The sequence below is a fragment of the Lampris incognitus genome, chromosome 7 (genome assembly GCF_029633865.1).
Source record: "Lampris incognitus isolate fLamInc1 chromosome 7, fLamInc1.hap2, whole genome shotgun sequence".
NCBI classification, from domain to species: domain Eukaryota; kingdom Metazoa; phylum Chordata; class Actinopteri; order Lampriformes; family Lampridae; genus Lampris; species Lampris incognitus.
In genome coordinates, this window is record NC_079217.1 from 14,672,337 (window position 1) to 14,695,786 (window position 23,450).

Here is a 23,450-nt window from a genome sequence, read left to right on the forward strand (position 1 = left end):
TAGATGGGCCTTACCCCCCCCCCCCAGACTCGTCTGCTGCCCTCTGTCTGTCAGGAAGTTTTTAATCCACTGGCAGATGGGAGCTGGTACAGTGAGCTGGGTGAGTTTGGAGTAGAGGATTTCTGGTACAATTGTTTTGAACACTGAGCTGAAGTCCATAAACGGGACCCTTGCATGTGCCCCGGGGAGTTCAGGTGTTGGAAGATGTGGCGCAATCCTATGTTGACTGCATCCTCCACTGACCTGTTTGCTCGGTAGGCAAACTGCAGGGGGTCGAGCAGGGGGCCTGTGATTTCCTTAAGTTGGGCCAACACCAGTCTCTCAAAGGATTTCATGACCACAGACGTTAGGGCAACAGGCCTTTAGTCATTTAATCCTGTTTTACGGGATTTCTTGGGGACCAGAATGATAGTGGCACTCTTGAAGCAGGAGTGGACTTCACACAGTTCCCGTGATCTGTTGAAGATCAGTGTGAAAATGAGGACCAGTTGGTCAGCACAGACTTTGAGACAGGAAGGTGACATGCCATCCTGTCCTGGTGCCTTCCTGGTCTTCTGTCTCTGGAAGAGCTGGCGCACATCCTCCACAGATCCTGTGTGCAGGTGGGAGGCTCAGTGGGGAGGGAGAGGAGCTGCCAGGGGGTGCAGTTGGTTGTGTTTTGTGGCCAGAGAGAGGGTGAGGGGTGTGCAAGTGTAAGGTATTTTTACAATAAAGTTAACTTTATTGTAAAAATACGATCTTTTCAGATGAATTCGGGACATGTTAATATCCTTAGCTTCGTTAGGCGTGGGTTTTTCAATTTATTCAAATTCTGGAGAAACTGCTTAATGTGATGTATAAAATAGTGCTTATTATATGCTTGAGCGTTTCCCCTAAAAATGTTCCATCAGTCGGTGAAGGTGGTGAGATGTAGGTGTGCTATGACCAGGGGTATTGTTGAAATTTTTACCTGGCTTACTTCCTTTACTCCGTTTTGTCTTCATGTCAAGGCTACTGTTAAACTTTACACAGCCTTGCATTACGCAATGCTCATAAGTAGTCTGTGTTTCACTGGGGTGATTTGTGTTTTTTAAAAGAGCGTGATATGAAAGAAGGAGTAGTTTCGTCCCTTGATGAGTCACGTTTCAATTGACTGGAACTTTTAACTGTGTGGAATGTTAAGTAATCTTTAGGGAAAATAAATACTGAATTTGGTGTATCATATCTAGTAGTCGCTGTGTTTATAAGCTATCCACCGTCGTCCGGTGAAGACCAAAATACCATACCATCACTTAAGTGCAGTTAACAGTGCTGCATGGATTTATTATGATTTAAAAAATGTTTTAACCGACTAAAGGAGTTGCTAGTGCAGCGACCAGGACACCTACCCACATCCAGCTTCCCACCCGCAGACACGGCCAGTTGTGTCTGTAGGGACGCCAGACTTAAGCTGAGAGGTAACACGGGGATTTGAACCAGCGATCTCTGTGTTGGTAGGCAACGGAGTAGATCGATACGCTACCCGGACACCCCCGAATGTCTTTTTAATGTTTCCAGCAAGAGGCACTATAAAAGGCATTGGTCGCATATGACACTATTTTTTTCCATAATAAAACGCTAGGCGTGTCTGAGAGCGTTGCTTGTACACAGAGGGCAAGAGCACAAGTTGCATAACGTCACCCTTGTTGCAAGGCAACGCAAAGTTTGACGAAGAAGTGTGATGGTGTTAGAAGCCCACTAATTACAAGGGAAATCCTAGATCACAACATTGTGACAATATCGACACCGCTTCCGTTTGTTAAAGTAGATGACCAGTTAACTGAGCTTTGTTTGCTAGCATTCACTAGAAGTTAGCTGGTCAAAGTAAGGGTCACATTACTCATTGGACATTTACATGAGGTATTGTAATTGAGACCTGTTCAACTTGGAGTGCCCCTGAAATGTGTTGCCCCATAAATGCAAGGTGGTTCACTTGGAGGAGACTCGCATCTGCTGTGAGCAGGTCATTGGAAACGACTGAAAAAAAAAGATGCAGGCACATTCCAAGGACTGTTGTACATAATTACAGCCTAACAAAACAGACAAAGAAAGAGTTGGGCAAAAAAAGCCACTACTCAGGACTTTCATTGATTTTTTTTTTCTTAATGGTGATTGGTATCCAAAGTGTTGCATTACCACTGACTGCTGATTTAGAATAAACATTTTCTGAGAGTCGGGACTCTGATGGTTAGTATAATCGTTAAGTGTGTGATGTTTCATCTTGCCCTAATCATTGTGTGTTTTCAATGGCTTAAACACAAAAAAAAAAATCTGTTAAATTTGTCCCTCATATGTGATCTCCCATGCTTTCAGTATCTGTTAGGATTTGAAAAGTTCTCCAGTGTGTGCCCAGGGTATGTGATAGGAAGACACTAGATGATTTGAGAACCAATTATAAACCCGATTTGGCCATGACAACTGATTTTCAAGATAGTGTCTCCACAATCTTGAAAATCAGTTGTCATGGCCTGGTCTGTGCAAAATAGAGCATCAAGGACAGTTGGCATACATTATTTTATAATATGCAGGGTTTTAAGATTCAAATTGCTAACCTCCTGATCAAGCCTTCTGCCAGTTTGGAGCTACCATTATATCAAACACGTTTAATTTTTATAATCAGAATCTGGAAAAACATGAACCTGATCCTATAGTTTGAGCTGGTTAACCACTGCAGTCATAAACCAGTCTGCTTATTCATGGTTGTGATCCATGAAAGTCAGCTGTTAAATGTGTGATGCCAAGTCTTTTCGCTGTTTGTTAGGACTTTGAAAGTCTTCTAGTGTGTTCCCGGCTAATGACCGCACGCTCCAAGATAATGTGGCAACTGTCCTTATTGACCTGTCCTATTTTGCGTACACAAATACAGACTTTCCCTAGTCTTAAAAATCAGTCGGCATGGCTAATTTGGGGTTATAATTGACTTTTAAATTGTCTGTGTTTCTCAGATGAAATTTTGTTGCACATGTGTTTTCCTTTTTACTGAAAATTAAAACATTAATTTTCACATTTTACTAATTGGTGGGTGGGTATTCAACAGTTAGAGGGTGGGCCATGCACCAGTAGTGTATAATTACACATATTGAGCTAGCTAAAGATTTTTTTTTTCTTTCACTTAGCAACTGACAGCAAATTTGAACTAGGGATCAGAAATTATAACAAGTTGTGCTGGAAGGCACATTTTGAGGTTGCACAAATTCTACAAAGGTTTGAGTGCTTGCAGCAAATGCCTCAGTCTTTCAGAACAGAGTAGGGTTTGTCTAAAATAACTTCTCACAAATAGCTTTTTCATCTCTGTCCTGGAGGCTTAAGCTGCTTTTAACTGCTTTTCACAGTGATTTACATTCAACTGTGAATTAAAAAGCAAAAAAAAAGATATTGGAAGATTGAGCACTTGTTCCAGTAAAACCTGAGAATAAAACATTCTCAAATCAGTACTCCTTCAGTGCCTTGTGAGATCCCACTGAAGACTGTTTTAACACATGGAGGATTAGAGAGACGAATTCTATGCAATTTGTGCCCATTGTGCACTTCAAGTACAACTGGGTGGCATGTTTTATGTCTTTAGAGGCTGCAGTCCACAAAAGAATTGATTCCTGACAGTGGTCTCCTTAGCTTGGCTTTTTATTTTTATTCTATGATGACCAAAAATTGGTGCTAGCTCCAGCCATTAATTAGAATGGTTTACTGCATGTTCCCTGAATATATATATATATACAAGCACACAGAATGACTGGTGTAACTTAAGCTCTTAAAAAAGACAAGGCTGGCTTGTAAATATCTTGTTCCTGGAGAGGTTTTCAGACAAAATGTGAAGGCAGGATAGGCCAAGAATTTGAAAGGGCTGCAGGTGATAGGCCTCATACAAGTGCAATTCTTAGGTGTGTGTGTGTGCACATGTGCGCACAGGTCTTTTGTTGCTAGCACATAATGGCTCAAGTTAACGTGTCCAACCATAAGCATGTCTTAGGCTTCCTGTTTTTGATGTTTTTACAGATGTTAGCTGATATTGAGCAGTATTGTATATCAGCAAGTCAGAGCTTAGTCCATTCACATTAACTTTTCTGAACCTAGCTTAAGCTCTTTAAGCATCTTGGTGAGCTTGATTAAAGTAGTCTACTAGTGTATTTCTCTGACTCTAGCATTAATGGCATGTGGCTGTTAATGGACATAAATACAGTGCATCCGGAAAGTATTCACACCCCTTCACTTACCCCACATTTTGTTATGTTACAGCCTTATTACAAAATGGATTAAATTCCTTTTTGTTCTCATCAATCTACACACAATACCCCATAATGACAAAGTGAAAAAGGTTTTGTAGAAGTTTTTGCAAATTTATTAAAAATAAAAAACTGAAATATTGCATATACATAAGTATTCACACCCTTTGCTATGACACTCAAAATTTAGCTCAGGTTCATCCTGTTTCCACTGATCATCCTTGAGATGTTGCTACATCTTGATTGGAGTCCACCTCTAGTAAATTCAATCGATTGGACATGATTTGGAAAGGCACACACCTGTCTATATAAGGTCCCACTGTTGACAATGCATGTCAGAGCAGAAACCAAGCCATGGAGTCAAAGGAATTGTCTGTGGACCTCCGAGACAAGATTGTATCGAGGCACAGATCTGGGAAAGGGTACAAAAACATTTCTACAGCTTTGAAGGTCCCGAAGAGCACAGTGGTCTCCATCATTCGTAAATGGAAGAAGTTTGGATCCACCAGGACTATTCCTAGAGCTGGCCGCCCAGCCAAACTGCGCAATCGGGGGAGAAGGGCCTTGGTCAGGGAGGTGACCAAGAACCCGATGGTCACTCTGACAGAGCTCCAGTGTTCCTCTGTGGAGATGGGAGAACCTTCCAGAAGGACAACCATCTCTGCAGCACTCCACCAATCAGGCCTTGATGGTAGAGTGGCCAGACGGAAGCCTCTGCTCAGTAAAAGGCACATGACAGCCCGCTTGGAGTTTGCCAGAAAGTACCTAAAGTACTCTCAGACCATGAGAAACAAAATTCTCTGGTCTGATGAAACGAAGATTGAACTCTTTGGCCTGAATGCCTAACGTCACGTCTGGAGGAAACCAGGCACCTCTCATCACCTTGCTAATACCATCCCTACAGTGAAGCATGGTGGTGGCAGCATCATGCTGTGGGGATTTTCTTCAGCGGCAGGAACTGGGAGACTAGTCAGGATCGAGGGAAAGATGAATGGAGCAAAGTACAGAGAGATCCTTGATGAAAACCTGCTCCAGAGCGCTCAGGACCTCAGACTGGGGCGAAGGTTTACCTTTGAACACGACAACGATGCTAAGCACACAGCCAAGACAATGAAGGAGTCGCTTCGGGACAAGTCTGTGAATGTCCTTGAGTGGCCCAGCCAGAGCCCAGACTTGAACCCCATTGAGCATCTCTGGAAAGACCTGAAAATAGCTGTGCAGCGACGCTCCCAATCTAACCTTACAGAGCTCGAGAGGATCTGCAGAGAAGAATGGGACAAATATCCCAAATATAGGTGTGCCAAGCTTATAGCTTCATACCCAAGAAGACTTGAGGCTGTAATCGCTGCCAAGGGTGCCTCAACCAAGTACTGAGTAAAGGGTGTGAATACTTATGTACATGCATTTTTCAGTTTTTTATTTTTAATAAATTTGCAAAAATTTCTACCAAACCTTTTTCGCTTTGTCATTATGGGGTATTGTGTGTAGATTAATGAGGAAAAAAAAGGGATTTAATCCATTTTGGAATAAGGCTGTAACATAACAAAATGTGGGGAAAGTGAAGGGGTGTGAATACTTTCCGGATGCATTGTATATGGGCTGCTTTGAGGCTGTACTCTGTGCCTTTCTGGTTATGGAGGCAGACTTTAACCGGAAAGTTCAAACGTATAGCCCAATGACATGTTGTAATTAAAAAGGAAAAGTGGGTGGGAGTTGTGAGAATTGATCAGTGGGAGGAATCGTTGTGTTGTAATTGCAGGCCCAATGCTCAACGATAGCAGCTGATTACATAGTAATCACCCAAATTTCCACCCATAGAGTGGGTGGAAATAATTAACAAAGCAGTATCAGTCGGTTGTATGCACTTATTTAGACTGAGTTTGGTTTTAAATTCAAGGTTGTGCATTTCATTTGACTCTTTACCAGACCATGCACTTGGAAATAATGGAAGGGAGGGTAAAGAGATTGAATTAGTTTGAATTAAAACTAATATTTTTGTAGAACTTGATCAGTGCAAAAAAATAAGGTTTATGTAATGAAAGGTCTTCGATCCATCCAGAAACCCTCCCATTTCCCAGCCGATCAGAGTCAAGTTTAACTCAAGAGGCCATTCAGCATGGCTGTTGTATAGTTATAAGAGGGGCTCCAGCCATCTTTTGCTGCAGTGCATTGGGTAAATTGAGTGTAGGCAAATTCTTTGTGTTGAAGAGGGTAATGATTTGAGATTCAGATTGTCTGCAAGCTATTAAACGGCTACTGCCTGGGCCTTACTTAGCTACTTCGTGGTTGTCTGTGCTTTTGTTATTATGTAATATTTTTTTGCTAACGGTAGCTGATTTACATCCTACTCTGTCTCTGGGAGATGATGGCAAGCACACTGTGATAATGATCGCAGGCACACTTCCATCCTTAAAGTATAAGGCTTACATTCCCCTGCCCTTGCACTTTTTACCTTCCCCTTTTGTGGTTCTGATCCCTTTGTAACCAGGAGCTGTAAACCACAACAAAGTTCTTTGAAGATTTGGTAACCCTATAATTTTCAGGCTGTTAATTACATGATAATTGTGAAGAAATTGCTAAGAAATTACATAGTAATGTGAAGAAACGACCTATCTTTCTTACGCTGTATGTGGACTATACCACTCACTATAACAATTCCCTTATAATTACCAACCAAACCTCTTTATTCTGTTTTAATTTTATTCTACCCAATACTTCCTGGTAATTCTACTACTACAATTTGTCATTATATTGATTTTACTTTACTGTTATTCCTTGGCAATTTCTTCACATTATTACATAATTTCTTAGCAATTTCTTCACAATAACCACATAATTAATGGCCTGTAAATTATAGGGTTAACAAAGATTCTCATACGTTAAGATGTTATGGGGAAAAACGAGGGGAGGCGGACAAAATATGCCCTCCAGTTACTACATGTATCTTTAACATGTGGTTTCACATGACCCCTGGAGTGCCCACAGTTCAAGGTAAATGAGGTTCCCTTTGTGGGAGCAGCGTTATCTCTGATCTGTGGCAGAGACTTCCTAATCCCTCAGGAGAGAGCTGAAACGTTGAGGGTAAACAGGCTCCACTTGCTGGTGGTTTCATAACCATGGTGAGGGTAAACTGTTGATAACTCCTAGCATGTAATGGGTTAATGAGGCTTGTTCTCACAAGCTCCATGGACCTGTTACATGCAAGGGCTTGTCAACCTTCTATTTAAGCTAGTTCTTTTTAGTCATAGCAGTTTATTTGTGCACCTTGTCATTGTTTGAAGCAGCCTTTATATACACTATGGACAAAAGTATTGGAACACCTGGCCATTACACCTACATGAGCTTTTATGATATCCCATTCTAAATCCATTGGCATTAATATGGAGTTGGTCCCCCTTTGCAGCTATAACAGCTTCCACTCTTCTGGGAAGGCTTTCCACAAGATTTTGGAGTGTGTCTGTGGGAATTTTTGCCCATTCATCCAGAAAGAACAGCATTTGTGAGGGCAGGCACTGATGTTGGACGAGAAGACCTGGCTCGCAATCTCTGTTCTAGTTTATCCCAAAGGTGTTCGATGATGTTGAGGTCAGGGCTCTGTGCGGGCCAGTCAAGTTCTTTCACACCAAACTCACCCAACCATGTCTTAATGGACCTTGCTTTGTACACTGGGGCACAGTCGTGCTGGAACAGAAAAGGGCCCTCCCCAAACTGTTCCCACAAAGTTGGAAGCGTAGAATTGTCCAAAATGTCGTAGTATGCTGAAGCATTAAGAGTTCCCTTCACTGGAACTAAGGGGCCTAGCCCAACCCCTGAAAAACAACCCCATACCATTATCCTTCCCCCACCCAACCTTAACAGTTGGCACAATGCAGTCAGACAGGTAACGTTCTCCTGGCATCTGCCAAACCCAGACTCATCCATCAGACTGCCAGACAGAGAAGCGTGATTCGTCACTCCACAGAACACATTTCCACTGCTCCAGAGTCCAGTGGCAGCGTGCTTTATACCACTACATCTGATGCTTGGCATTGTTTGGTGATGTAAAGCTTGCATGCAGCTGCTCGGCCATGGAAACCCATTCCATGAAGCTCCTGTCACACAGTTTTTGTGCTGATGTTAATGTCAGAGGCAGTTTAGGACTCTGCAGTTATTGAGTCAACAGAGTGTTGGTGATTTTTACGCACTATGCGCCTCAGCACTCGTTGACCCCGCTGTGTAACTTTACGTGGTCTGCCACTTCGTGGCTGAGTTGCTGTTGTTCCGAAATGCTTCCACTTTTCAGAATATCTAGCAGGGAAGAAATTTCACGAACTGACTTATTGCAAAAGTGGCATCCTATGACAGTACCACACTTGAATTCACTGAGCTCTTCAGAATGACCCATTATTTCACAAATGTGTTTAAATGCAGACTACATGACTAGCTGCTTGATTTCATCCACCTGTGGCAATGGGTCTGAATGAAACACCTGAATTCAATGATTAAGAGTGTGTCCCAATACCTTTATCCACACATATATATATATATATCCATCCATCCATACATTATCTTAACCGCATATCCTGCTCTCAGGGTCACAGGGATGCTGGAGCCTATTCCAGCAGTCATTGGGCGGCAGGATATATATTTTTATATATGTGTGTGTGTCAATATCAATACAGATACAGGAAAAAAAAGTTTTAATACATTGCAGTACAGGCCTGTTTCGTGCGTCGCACACTCATCAGCTGCTAAAGTCAGTGTGCGACGCATGGAACAGGCCTGCACTGCAATCGGTTTTGGGGAAAAAAACGCTATATATATATATATATATATATATATATATATATATATATCAGGGGTGGAAATGAACTTTTTTGTCTACCAGCCACTCAATTTTTTTACCAGCCACTTTCTTGTTTTAACCGGCGGTGTGTAGCTGCATGTGAAAAATAATAAAACAAGATCTACAATATTCAAGCAATAGGCTATTTTAAATATTTAAACTCTTAAAATACTATTTTCAAAATCTAGTTTACTCTTCTATAGTTTTCAAAATTGTGTACACTACCTTTAAAACATTTAACATATTTGTCAGAAAATAACCAGTGTATCAGTGCCACCAAAATTCCCTTTATTATTACATAAACCAAGACTGTAACAAGTAGAAGGAATTGTGTCAGTATGGGTCTTAATTCAACACCTAATCTAACGTTAGTAAATGACGAGTTACACATAACGTTAGCTAGCTAATGACATTACATGACAGCTATATTCTGACCTTAATTCAACACTTAATCTAACTTTAGTGAATAGATTTAAAAAAAAATTACGATTTACTTGCATTGCCACACGTAATCTGTAAATGGCCTTCCTTTTTTCGCGATTGCGTGGGCATTTCTAAACAGTAGGCTCATCTTCTCCAACTGGGCCGTCTTCAGGCTGTTTAGTGCCCTCGTGGCAGCGGTATCCTGTGGGGTCAATTTTCCCTGTAATATCTTTATTACGTGGATGTGGCATTTGGATGATTCATGGTCTTTTATGGCTTCCAATTTTAGATTTTTAGTCCCAATAATGAAACTGTTAGCTTTCTTGTTGGCATCCGAAGCGTGTTGACGACATACCGAACAGAACATTGTTTGGCTTGTCTCCTCGTAAACTAACCAATCACGGGACTCTCTGTCTGCCTTGTCAGTTATTCTCCACTTCTCATTAAAAAAACGTTTTCGTTTCGTCTTTGACTCTTTAACCTGTCTCCTCCTGGGATGTTTTCTCTGCAGACCTCTTAACCCCTGCGATGTAACGCCACATTGTGTTTTCTGGCTCTCTCCTCGTCCTCGAAAGTGTCTGTGTGAATTAGCAGACTCGCAAGACAAGCGTCCCTATACTCTGCCTCTGATTGGCTAGCCAACGATGGCAACAAGTACTAGCCAATCAGAGAAAGAGTAGGGCGGGTCATAGGGGGGAAAATAAGGCAGATTCGCGATTCAGTATGTCACAAATTGCTACTTTTCTTTACCCGCCACCTTGGCTGGTAGGTTGAGCAAATTCACCCGCCAATGCGCAAAACCACCCGCATTTGGCGTGTAGCGGGTGCTAATTTCCACCCTGGTGTGTGTGTGTGTGTGTGTGTGTGTGTGTGTGTATATATATACACTACCGTTCAAAAGTTTGGGATCACCCAAACAATTTTGTGTTTTCCATGAAAAGTCACACTTATTCACCACCATATGTTGTGAAATGAATAGAAAATAGAGTCAAGACATTGACAAGGTTAGAAATAATGATTTGTATTTGAAATAAGATTTTTTTTACATCAAACTTTGCTTTCGTCAAAGAATCCTCCATTTGCAGCAATTACAGCATTGCAGACCTTTGGCATTCTAGCTGTTAATTTGTTGAGGTAATCTGGAGAAATTGCACCCCACGCTTCCAGAAGCAGCTCCCACAAGTTGGATTGGTTGGATGGGCACTTCTTTGAGCAGATTGAGTTTCTGGAGCATCACATTTGTGGGGTCAATTAAACGCTCAAAATGGCCAGAAAAAGAGAACTTTCATCTGAAACTCGACAGTCTATTCTTGTTCTTAGAAATGAAGGCTATTCCATGCGAGAAATTGCTAAGAAATTGAAGATTTCCTACACCGGTGTGTACTACTCCCTTCAGAGGACAGCACAAACAGGCTCTAACCAGAGTAGAAAAAGAAGTGGGAGGCCGCGTTGCACAACTGAGCAAGAAGATAAGTACATTAGAGTCTCTAGTTTGAGAAACAGACGCCTCACAGGTCCCCAACTGGCATCTTCATTAAATAGTACCTGTTAGAGCCTGCAACAGTATGGGATGAACTTTCTGAGCAATATTTGATTTCCATTGTACAAAAAATGCCACGAGTGTGTTTGGTGGTTATGTCATGAAAAGGTGGCTCTGTTGAGTTAAAAATTTCGATTGAATTTTGTTAAAATGATTTCATGATGACTTTATCTCCAGTTTATTTTTTCTATGCTTTAATTTCTGAGTACACTGAGACATTAGACTGTGTAAATTTAGATGGGTGGATGGACGGATGCATAGGAACTTTTTGTTGTAGATGTAGACAGAGATCAGACTTTCAAGGACAAATTGGACATTGGGATATTCTTATCTGCTGAATTAAGGGAATGAGTGAGTACTGTATTGAGAACAGTACTTTCTCATGTGTAGATGCATCCATGTCTTGTCTAGTCAGGTTTTTCTAGTCGGGACGTGTCGCGGATATCTCGGTTGGTCTACGGTGAAGGTTAAAGAAACAGTTTGTTTTTTTTTGTTTTTTTTTAAGTTTGTCTATTTTATACTCACTGCTCATGTACTGCTTGGGTGGATCGATTTAGTTTTCAGTCAGCCATCCTTTTCTTCTTACTGGACACAGTTCCAATTTCCCTCAACATTTCAATGTGATTAATGTTGGGGAAATCCGGGGTCCATGGTGGTGTAGCGGTCTAAGCATCGGCTTTGTGTCGATGCAGTTGTCCACGGGTCCGGGGGTCATGCCCCAGTCTCGTCAGATCCGACTATGGCCAGACTCGATGAAGCAGCAATAATTGGCAACACTGTCTTCAGGATGGGGGTGGAGTCGGCTTGTGTTCGTCACATGAACGCGTCTCTGGGTGTGTCGGAAAAAGCAGTGGTTCGGCCAGGATTCGCCTTGTCACGAAAGTGGGGAGGCGTCTCCTTCGAGACTGCTGGCTGGAGAGATGCAGTTGGCGAACGCATGCAGTTCAAGGGTGGGTGTATGAACTAAAATAGGGAGCGATTGGCCACTAAATTGGGAGAAAAAAGGGAGAAATCAGAAATAAATTTATATATAAAAAAAAAATGTTGGGGAAATCCACAATACTTATTCAGTGCAAAAAAAAAACAAAACCAAAACACTCCCAAGGTTCAGCCAAAGCTAACATGATGCTACAGCATTCTATCAGGGACTTGGAGGAGGTCTGGCCCCTATATACGTGCGGTACGCAGGCCCACTGGTGTGTGGACATTCCCACACACGAACTACCCACGAGCCACCCCCCAGCTATGTGTTAAATAGTGCCACTGCCTAGTGGATACCTCGGGAGAGGAATAGGCTACGGGTGTAAACCCCTACAGAAAATCAATGTCCACAGTACTGTTGTTTTTTGTTTTTCTTGCCCTTTTGTATCTGTTTAAGTCAGAGAGTACTGCTGGCGTTGCGTGTGGCTGCTGCTTCTCCCTCTCATAGCCCCCCCCTTCCCATCCACCCCTGTATGTCTGTGTTATGTTTATCTGTTGTCTAGTTTCACCGCTTTTTATTGTAAAGCGACTTTGAGTATTAGAAAAGCACTATATTAGTTTGATTTATTGTTATTATTATTATTATTATTAAATTTCAATAAAAACTGGAGAAATGGAGGTGTTTTAAAACTGATTGGTAGTGTAAATCAAGACTAAGTTTCCAGCCTTAAGCCTTTGTGAATTATAGTAAAACCCCTCTTGTTTCATACCTTCAGTTGGAGCATAAATTTGGTAAATTTGCTTATCCTAACCACTGTTTGTGCGTTTTCTAGTAGTTCTGTGATAATGAGCAGTTGATTTTTGTTTCTCCTTTCACTACAACTATAATTTTATTAACTCGGCTTATGTTTCGTAATCGTAGGTAAATAACCCATTGCACCATGAAACTTGGAAAAAATGGTAATGCCATGCTGCACCAGTCAGTGTTAAAGATTTCTCTAACCATTCATTGTCTTGATAAAATTATTTCATCAACAGAATTCTGTCGCATCGATGAGCCCCTATGCCAGGATGAGAATGCCTGGCTCAGCTTCGAGGCCATCCGTAGTATCCACAAGCAGATGGATGATGATAAAAATGGAAACGTCGACGTGGCCGAGACAGACGGGGTAAGTACCAGGCTGAAACGTCATTGACCACAGACCTGTCTGAGCAAGTGGTCCATGAAGGGGATGCTGTGGTTCATTGTATACACTCGCAGGATCAGGCTACTCTAGGTCCAAAGTGGCTTACAGGTGTCTGTGTAGTAATCCCTTGACATTCTAAGGAACATGTGTCCATGATGATCGTGGTAAATTGGTATTAGTTAGTGATAGCTCTGTAATGCCTTTAACTTGCTTGGAGTAAGCAGAGGATTTGTCCCCTGTTTAACGTTATCGTTTCAGTGCGCCCCTTTGGTTTTTGTCAACAATCAAACTAATTCATGCTCATTTGGAGATGTACCGAAATTTCATCCACCTTTAATTCTTGACAAATGTTAGCAGGTTTTGGCTGCTAAATAACTAATTCACCGTAAGTTTAATACATCCATCTGAAAACACAACATCGCAGTCAGCATGCTGAGCACAACAGAACAGAACAGTGTCACTTCAAACTTCTGTCTTCCAACATTCTGACTCTTCAAAAATGGAAAGGAAAGTTTTGGGGAGTAATGTCTTTGGGAAAGGGTTGAGTGTTCTATGCTGTATATTCTGTACTCTGTTCCAGACCATAAGTTCCCCTCTCTTCACTACCGAGCATCAAGAATATGCAGGTTTTCACTTCATCCAAACTTTACACCAGTAAAAACAGCAAATGTAGGGTTTAACTTAATGAGAAACTGCATTTTCTTGGCCCCTGGTTGGGCACTTGGTTTGAAACCATTGGTCTAGACTAACATGTATTCAGAGTTGCCCTTAAGGAGTCGTCCTCACAGCCATAATGCTCCGCATTCGACATTTGTTTCAGGTCAGACCAAAGCAAACAGTCCCCTCACTCTAGCCCTATGTTTTGGGAATGAGCACTTGGCATGCAAAGAGCCTAGAGTGTAAGAGAGTGAGCACTTATATTATTAGTTGATTTTCGCCAAGCAAATGAAATCTCAAAACAGGGAAGGGAGCTGCAAGACAATGGCGCTCATCCCTGTTGCGTTTCATTCATTGAATAATCACGATATGATATATGGTATGATATAGGGATATATGATTTATGAACGAGATTAGGATTTTTACCTGGCAGTTTCAAGATAAGCGACAGCCCTTTCTTAGTCAGGTGTGGGTATGTTAAGTGAGCATGCCAAATCTTTGGTGGCTATACTTTCAGGAGTAGGATGTTACAGAGCACTGTAGTGAAACCCTCCCACACAAATCTATTAAGAAAGAAAGGCATCTTCTTTGTCGTGACTTATGACTGTCCTCCACCCATGTAGCATGAGTTGTTTTTTTGTGGGGGCAGAGGCGTTCACTAGCCAAGATTTTCCTCTTCTTCGGTAGAGTAATCTGGAAACTCTGCTAGCCTACAACATGATGCGCAACCAACATTAATGTCTCTATTTGCCAATATTTGATCGCCAAGAGCAATGTTGCACACAGATTTGATTATGTCTAAGGGAAACCACGTTTGTAAGAATATTTTCTGGGTATCGACCAGAATAAAAAGGAAAAGAAGCACTCTGCTTGAAGAAAGATTGGATTCCTTATACACTTAATTTTAGGTACTCCATGTGCTGTTACATCATATGTGTCTCGTGCTTTTCAACTCTTGGCTCTTGATGTTAATTCATGCTGTTATTAACCCCATGCTTTAACGGACTGCATAGATGCACCAATGAACTTTTAAGTAAATTGCTTTAAATAATAACACAAAATAACCAGTTAGCTATGCACATCCCTAATTAGAACAAATATACAGATTCTTGAAAAAGATTGAATTCCTGCAATGTAGCAAAGACTAGTGGTCCCATAAAATTTTGCCAAAATTATAATCAGATTTTTTATTTTTGCAGGCCAAGATTCTTTAAACACAACAGTTTACAGTATCACCAGTCACCAGTATATTGTAGCCTAATATTTCATCAGTGAGTTCAACTTGGCTGACATTTGTTTGACTTGATCAAATTTAGTGCAGAGTCATTGTTTTTGTTTCATCATTTAAAGTGATTGTGTAACAGTTGACTTATGACATCATATTTTACTTGAAATAAAATTGCTCAGTGAAAATTTTATTTTCATGAATTGTCAGCCTTTGTAGAATATTCCACAAGACAATCATTACTAACAACCGTCGAGCCTAACGTTTAAAGTTTATCAACAAAGCGAACTCTGAAAACAGCCTAGCCAATATTTGTAGTGGCCCTGCTTACACTATTTTGGTCTTTGCTATTGTGGTCACACTTGTTTCTGCAGAGTAGTTGTATGTCAGTGCACGTGTGGTAAAATGGCTGTTCACTGGAGTGAGGGGGGAATTTTTTGTTGTTCGGGATCATTGACTCTTGAGTGGAAAATGCTCTGTACAACCACAAACATGCAAGTATCTCACAGCCATTTTCCTGTTATGGTAGTTTATAAGCAAGTAATTCATAGAGTTTTGTGATCTTTTTTGCAATAACCAATGCAAATACACACATAGGCCACCCGAATTGTCAGTTGTGGAAAATCAGCAATGAGCCTTTACCAGTAATTTGCTTGTGCCAGTGATCTTAAAGCTCACTGATAAAATGGAATACACACAATGATTCTAAGCCACCAATTTGATTGGAAGTTTTCTCATTAGGCTCCTGGGTTTTTAGCCTTGCTACAGAGTTATTATACAACCTACAGTTCCTGAACAGGATGAGCTTTTTAGTTAAGGATGTATGTGTTCGCTTTAGTTTGATAGTGTTTGAACCCATTTTGCAGTGGAAGCAAAACTAACACATTCCGCCAAGCAGAGCACTTACTCACTACAGCTATGCAAACATGTTATGACTGTGTTGCTAAGGAGGCAAGTAATGACAATCCGTTATCAAACTTGTGTTGGATGATTTAGAATAAAAATAACTGCCTGAGTCAGGTCATAAAATACTGTCTGTCTTTGTAAACCCTACATCATAAACACTCCTTTCCCCCTACAGTTCCTAAGAGAGGATCTGAACTACCATGATCCCAAGGCCAAGCACAACAGCTTCCATGGTGATGACCAGTTCATCAGTGTGGAGGACTTGTGGAACGCATGGAAGGGCTCTGAAGGTACTGTAACGGAGTCCCTTTTGTTTTTTTAGATGTAAAGTAACTCATGTGCTTTGAAAGAACCTTAACTCATTCATATAGTTGGTTAATTAATCTCGAAAGGGTGGGGGCAAGGAAGCAGAAGGTGAAGGTCAGAGATTTATAGCTAAATGCACTTAGCAGGCTTGAAACTGAGTACAAAGAAAGTAGGAAACATTTCATAATAAATTAAGTACAATGTAAAAATGAAGTATTCCTGTAGATCATGCCAAGCATTGCTAATGTTAAAGACTAGTGCTAAAGACGTGTTTAGCCAAAACACATTGGCATGTTTAAGATTATGAACAACTGATCAAAAAAAGCTTTTGCCAAAACATGTTGACAACAATGTTTGATACCAGAAGAGTTGCCTTAGTTTTTTTTTTTTAGCCGTTCCTAAGGGTCAAAAATCACACTAAAGAAGTCCTCTGATTGTTCTATGTATTTCGTTTGGTACCTTATGTTTCCTCTCTGCTCCTATCCCCACTTCATCCTTATCGGTTGGTGAAGTGACACTCATGAGCTGTACAGTCTCCTTCAGCAAAAGAAAATGTTGTCATCTTTTTCAGGAATTTTCCCCTCTTTTTCTCCCCAATTGTATCCGGCCAATTACCCCACTCTTACGAGCCGTCCCGGTCGCTGCTCCACCTCCTCTGCTAATCCGGGGAGGGCTGCAGACTACCACATGCCTCCTCTGATACATGTGGAGTCGCCAGCCACTTCTTTTCACCTGACATTGAGGAGTTTCGTCAGGGAGACGTAGCGCGTGGAAGGCTCATGCTATTCCCCCCCAGTTCCCCCCCCCCAAACCGGCGCCCCAACCGACCAGGGGAGGCAGTAGTGCAGCGAATAGGACATATACCCACATCCGGCTTCCCACCCGCAGACACAGCCAATTGTGTCTGTCGGGATGCCTGACCAAGCTGGTGGTAATACGGGGATTCGAACTCGCAATCCCCATGTTGGTAGGCAACAGAATAGACCGCTACGCTACCCGGATGCACTTTGTCATCTTTTTTTTAAAGAGTAAGACCACTCATGGCGCTAAACATCTATAACAGGGTGTCCGCGGATCCTTAAAAAGTCTTAAAAAGTCTTCAATTCATGTATCTAAATTAAAAGCCTTAAAATGTCTTAAATTCATTAAAATGTCGGAAAATGGTATTAAATTCATTACTCAAAGGTCTTAAAAAAGAACTGTCCGGGAGAGGACTATTTCTTCTTCTTCGTTTGTGTTGTGCAAAGATTAATTTAGCTTGGGTTGTGTGCGGAGCGCGAATCATTCTGGTAACTGCTTGCAGTCGTGACTAGAGTTGGCTGCTTTTTTCGCTGCAGCTAATGTGAGGTTGTAAATAGACCGTTCTATGGTGAAATGCATAAATGTGTTCAGCCAGCGACATCTATTGGTCAGATAGAATCGCTTATAGAAGCCTCTGGAAACCGGAAATCCACAGCAGAGATGAAAATTCTGAGCAGTGGTAAGTCACGTTCCGGTAGCTCCGCAAAAATAATAAAATAACGCCTTTTAAAACGAACAAAAAATCTATTGAACACCTAAACTGACATAAGATAATATTTGACACTTATACTGTACATATTCATTCCACCACATGCTATTTTCATGAATTCCAGGTTCGTATCAGGCACACCTGTTTGCTATAGCATGCTATTCCCTATAATTAAAACAAATATGTATCCCCATAGACAAATAAATGACCTGGATGATGCGATACCATGGCAGTATTACCTGCAACTCACGGTTGTAGGTAATGTTAATGTAACTAGTTATCGAAAAGAATACCGATGTTGGTTTTACTGAGCCGTTAATTGCTAAATGGTATAGCCTATATAGAATTTGGCGGACAAATGCTAACTAAGTCATGACAAAATGGCAGCCGAGAGAAGAAGAAAAGTTGATGCTAGAATTGATCGTCCGGGGGGAGGGGGGAGGGACCTCTGCTGCACGCTCTGCTGTGATTCGTTGTTTTGTCATCAAATGCTCACAGCGAATCAACCAATCACAGCAGCGTATAGTTTCTGGCAGCTTTTTCAACATTGAGGAAGACTTCAGCTTATCTGATTGCAATTGCGTAAAATTCTGTGAATCAAATGTTTAAATATTCGGTCTGAACGTCAAGAAATGCGGTTACAACATCAACGTGTCACAAAACATACATTTGTTTAACCATTTCGATAAAACTGCACTCGCGCGTATCAAATGTTTAAATATTCAGTTGTTGGGCGTTAGATCTTACCAACCATATGTATATATTTTGTTGTAGATCTTGGTCTTAAATTCCATTCCAAGTGGCATTAAAAAGGTCTTAAATTTAACTTACTGAAACCTGCAGATACCCTGTATAAAGAGATCAGGTCCCTGCAGTGGGTCAGTCATTCAGTATAGGGAACAATACAAAAATACAGGTAGTGCTTTGTTCACAGGTTTTCAGTGGACATAGACTCTAAACCTGCTAAATGCAAATTCACCAAGTCCTTACTTGCTGCTGGAACTCTTAACAGTTGTGCTTCACGTCCATAACACTGTGTCCTTGTTCCACCAAAGGCCAGCAGCAACTGCACAACCAGGTTTTTCCCTCAGGCTGATATTGCACTGTGCATCTTTTTGCATTAATGAGTCACAGATGCAGTCCATGAATTTTGCTTTGAACACTGCGTTCTGCTTTGATATTCTCAGCTGCGTAACTGTTTGATATCGTATCATTCAGTGTCATTATATGCTTTATCATGAAAACTCTGTTTGCACTTGTGCTTTACACTGCCGGTCTTGGAGGAATGCAGTGTTTTTGATAGTCATCTGCTTTGTCAGGATTTTCTTACCGCGATTAAAAGATGAGGAAGCTGTGATTGCAACTATTCCCCAATCCTCTGTGAATAGTACACATGGCCATTGTAACTTTAGGTAATGGTCATGGCACTTTGCATAAGAAACCGATCGTTGGTTTCAGTTGTTTAGCGACTGTGCTGTTTATAAGGTTGAGATATCTGCAGTCAGTTGAGATTGACAAATTCACTTGGATGAGTGATCAAACACTCCTCCCACTAAACGTGTCCAGATGAGCTGATTCAACTTTCTGGGATGAGGAAGAATCGTTTACTTTATAGACCTCCTACTCACCCACCAAAGGAGGGAAATTGGCATGTTAAAATTGTGAAGCAAAGTGGAAGCCACTCATCAGCTATGGCCTCCTGGTAGAGGGGGGTCATTGAAACTGTCAACACGATATGCACATAAACAAATGCACACACTCACCTCTTTCTCTTTATCTCCATGCAGATAGTCTTGTCATGTACTCTCAGAGAGAGCAGTTATCAGGGCAATGCTTTATCCTAGCACTCATGGCTTTTTACACCCTCTCCTTTAGCCCCCCCCCTTCTCTGTTGCTTTTTTTTTTTCCTTCATGGTTTTGTCTGACTTACCCCGTATTGCAGGTCCTTATCAGGGCTCAGGAGGTTCTGAGCCAGGAAACTGGGTCTTTGTTAAGGCTGGCAGCATGCAGCAAAATTAAAAAAGGCAACCCATCCTGACTTCCCGCCAGGCCCTTGTTGGAGCTGATTTCCCTACCCCTGTTTTTCCTGTTGGCAAATGAGCGTGTGTATGTTATGATAGGGAATACCTCTAAAGCGGATCTGGGATTGAGTTACACATGCTCATAAAATATAGAGTAGAAGAACAGATGTCTCTTTCCAGATGGCATACTGTGAAGGAGATGATGTAGCCTTACTTAAATATTGTAGCTACCAAGCAAATGATAAAGAATTGAGTTTTTTAATTGGTTTTTATTTTTTATTTTTAGTGTATAACTGGACAGTTGATGAGGTGGTTGAATGGCTCATCACTTACGTGGAGCTGCCACAGTATGTGGATGCCTTTCGTAAGATGCATTTCAATGGCAGTGCCATGCCAAGGTAAGTGACATCACATTGCAGACTTAAATTGCCAGGACTTTTTTTTTTTTCATCCTTGAACTCACAGAACAGTCACAACTTTTGAAGGTTGAATGTTTATAGTAGAGCAGAAATTGTCATAGACAACAAATTATACTTTTCACATTTTTGTAATGTGTGTTCTTCTGTTTTTACCTGTGCTAACATGGTTAAAGGTCAAATTTGAACTATGTGCATGTCTGTTCTTTTTTTTTTATCAGTTTCTTGTGCTTCTACTCTCTTAGACTAGCGGTGAAGAATGCCACACTGACAGTATCAATTCTGAAGATGCTGGATCGCAGCCACGTCCAAAAGTTACAGCTCAAATCCTTGGACACCGTTCTGTTTGGAGCCCCATTGAGTAATTTAGCTTCTCTCTCTCTCTCTCTCTCTCTCTCTCTCTCTCTCTCTCTCTCTCTCTTTTTTTTTTTTTTTTAAATATTTTTTATTCCTTTAGCTATCTCCCTTCATAAACCACCAATGAAATGTATGACAACCCTCCAAGCTTGACTTTGTGAGTGCATTGAGAGATTATTAGGTTGCATTTGAATGGTCAATTACATGTAAACACTATAACATTACTACTAAATCAGTGGTCTCATGGGGCCAGGTGTATATTATACATCTGGAGACAACTGTGAGGGAATTTGGCTTATATGTGGATAGGAATGATTACAGGGTTAAATGAACTTGAAAATCTAAACCAATGAAGGCAGAGCTCAGAGTGCGGATAGTGATTCAAACAGGAAAAGGCAATGATGCTCTTGTCAGCATGTCTGACCAACAACAAGCCTGTGATTACCATTGATGTAAGCAAGCATGGCTTATAAGTCAGCAAAAAAGACTTCAGTTCATCAGCAAAAAAGACTTCAGTTAGACATGTAGGTGTGTGTTGCATGTGTGGAGAACACATTACTTGTTAAATATAATCATTACCTATTGTCAGGGAAAAATCGTTCAGTCAAACCGGACGACAGTTTAGCATTAGAAGAGATCCCTGGACTGTTGGTAAAAGTGAACGATGGGTTACCGGTGGCTGTACATGGCCTCAGTTGCAACGATACAACTGGAGTTAATGTGATGTAGAAAGAATCAGCAGCTATGTTCACAAAAAGACAAACTCTCAGGTTTGCATTCGAGGTAAAGGATGTGCCAGATATTTAGCTTGTGTTGTCAGTTATACTCGGACGTTGAGATTGTACAGACTCGAGGAAGTTGGGGGCACATTTTACAGAGAGAGCCTGTTGGCATAGGCTTGTCAGTGGCAGACTTCACTGTCATCCCCTACCAGGATTTCAACAGGTTGTCTCCAGCCAGACGTGAACTCTCGCCCCGAAGTGATGAAGCCGCGTCTGGCTCGGCTCTGCAAGATTACAGAAGTCACAAGCAGATGTTGAAAGTCTTAGGAATGAATTTTAGTAGGTAACCAAGTAGAGTGATCAGTTTCATGATCAGGGTCATTCTAATTTATTTTAGAGAATTAACATCATTTGAGCTCACAGTAGTGTTGCCAAAGTAATAACCCTTGTGATCTCATAACAATAATTTTACAGTAACAGGCAAGAAAGGGTTATGGACATCATTCTCATCAATACCCACTGAGCACTAAGGGGAAACTTGTGTAAGAAAGAAAATGCTCTTGATTTATGTGATAATTGTACAAGATGAAACAAATATTATTTGAACCATTATAGATAGGGCTACTTTTAGGCTTTTGAAAAAGTTGGGATGAGACAAAGAGCTGCTTTGTGCGCAAATCAACAGTTACCAAATTTGGTTATAATTTTTGGCTATGAACATCTCATATCAGACGGGAAAACCCAGCTGTCTCCTTTAGCCTACTAGCTCTATACTCGAATAGGGCCTACAGTGGTGCTTGAAAGTTTGTGAACCCTTTAGAATTTTCTATATTTCTGCATAAATATGACCTAAAACATTATCAGATTTTCACACAAGTCCTAAAAGTATATAACGAGAACCCAATTAAACAAATGAGACAAAAATATTGTAACATGCATGGATAAGTAGACACGTTAGCCTTTGGCTAACGGGTCGGACCCTTTAGTCAAGCGGTTAGCAATGTCTCCCACGGTGCGGGAAATACGGGTTCGCGTCCTGGCTGCAGCAGTTCCTGTGGTTGCGCCCCCCCCCCCCCTGAATTCCTACATTTGGTAGCAGAGGATGGTTTGCGTCCCCATGTTCGCGTCCTGGCTGTGGCGATTTGCAGGGACGCGAATCCCGAAGCAAGGGAGAAATGTAACGATCACGGATGAATAGGTTCAGTAGTCCTTGGCTATTGGGTTGGACCCTTTAGTCGACTGGTTAACGTTGTCGCTCGTGGTGCCGGAGATCCGGGCTCGCGTCCCGGCTGTGGTGGTTCTCTCCATCGGATGCTTTTCCCGAAGGAGGGGGGTGGTGTAACGTGCATGGATAAGTAGACACATTAGCCCTTGGCTAACGGGTCAGACCCTTTAGTCGAGCGGTTAGTGATGTCTCCTGTGGTGCGGGGGATACGGGTTTGCGTCCCGGCTGTGGCAGTTCCTGTGGTTGCGCCCCCCCCCCCCCCAAATTCGCTACAATATTATACTTGGTCATTTATTTATTGAGGAAAGTGATCCAATATTACATATCTGTGAGTGGCAAAAGTATGTGAACCTTTGCTTTCAGTATCTGGTGTGACTCCCCCCCCGCCCCCTTGTGCAGCAATAACCGCAACTAAACGCTTCTGGTAACTTAATCAGTCCTGCACATTGGTTTGGAGGAATTTTAGCCCATTCCTCCATACAGAACAGCTTCAACTCTGGGATGTTGGTGGGTTTCCTCACATGAACTGCTCGCTTCAGGTCCTTCCACAACATTTCAACTGGATTAAGGTCAGGACTTTGACTTGGCCATTCCAAAACATTAACGTTATTCTTCTTTAACCATTTTCTGGTAGAACGACTTGTGTACTTAGGGTCGTTGTCTTGCTGCATGACACACATTCTCTTGAGATTCGGTTCACGGACAGATGTCCTGACATTTTCCTTAAGAATTCGCTGGTATAATTCAGAATTCATTGTTCCATCAATGATGGCAAGCCGTCCTGGCCCAGATGCAGCAAAACAGGCCCAAACCATGATACTACCACCACCATGTTTTACAGATGGGATAAGGTTCTTATGCTGGAATGCAGTGTTTTCCTTTCTCCAAACATTACGCTTCTCATTTAAACCAAAAAGTTCTATTTTGGTCTCATCCATCCACAAAACATTTTTCCAATAGCCTTCTGGCTT

The 23,450-nt window shown here is 41.5% G+C and overlaps 1 protein-coding gene across 1 annotated transcript in view; it reads left to right on the top strand.

Annotated features, from left to right (window-relative positions):
* Positions 1–23,450, top strand: part of LOC130115553 (stromal interaction molecule 1-like) — a 60,754-nt gene that overhangs the window by 6,036 nt on the left and 31,268 nt on the right. Inside the window, exons 3-6 of the mRNA XM_056283254.1 lie at positions 12,986–13,116; positions 16,098–16,212; positions 20,046–20,157; positions 20,421–20,536. Coding sequence (XP_056139229.1) covers positions 12,986–13,116; positions 16,098–16,212; positions 20,046–20,157; positions 20,421–20,536 — 474 coding nt within the window. The remainder of the gene's footprint in view (positions 1–12,985; positions 13,117–16,097; positions 16,213–20,045; positions 20,158–20,420; positions 20,537–23,450) is intronic.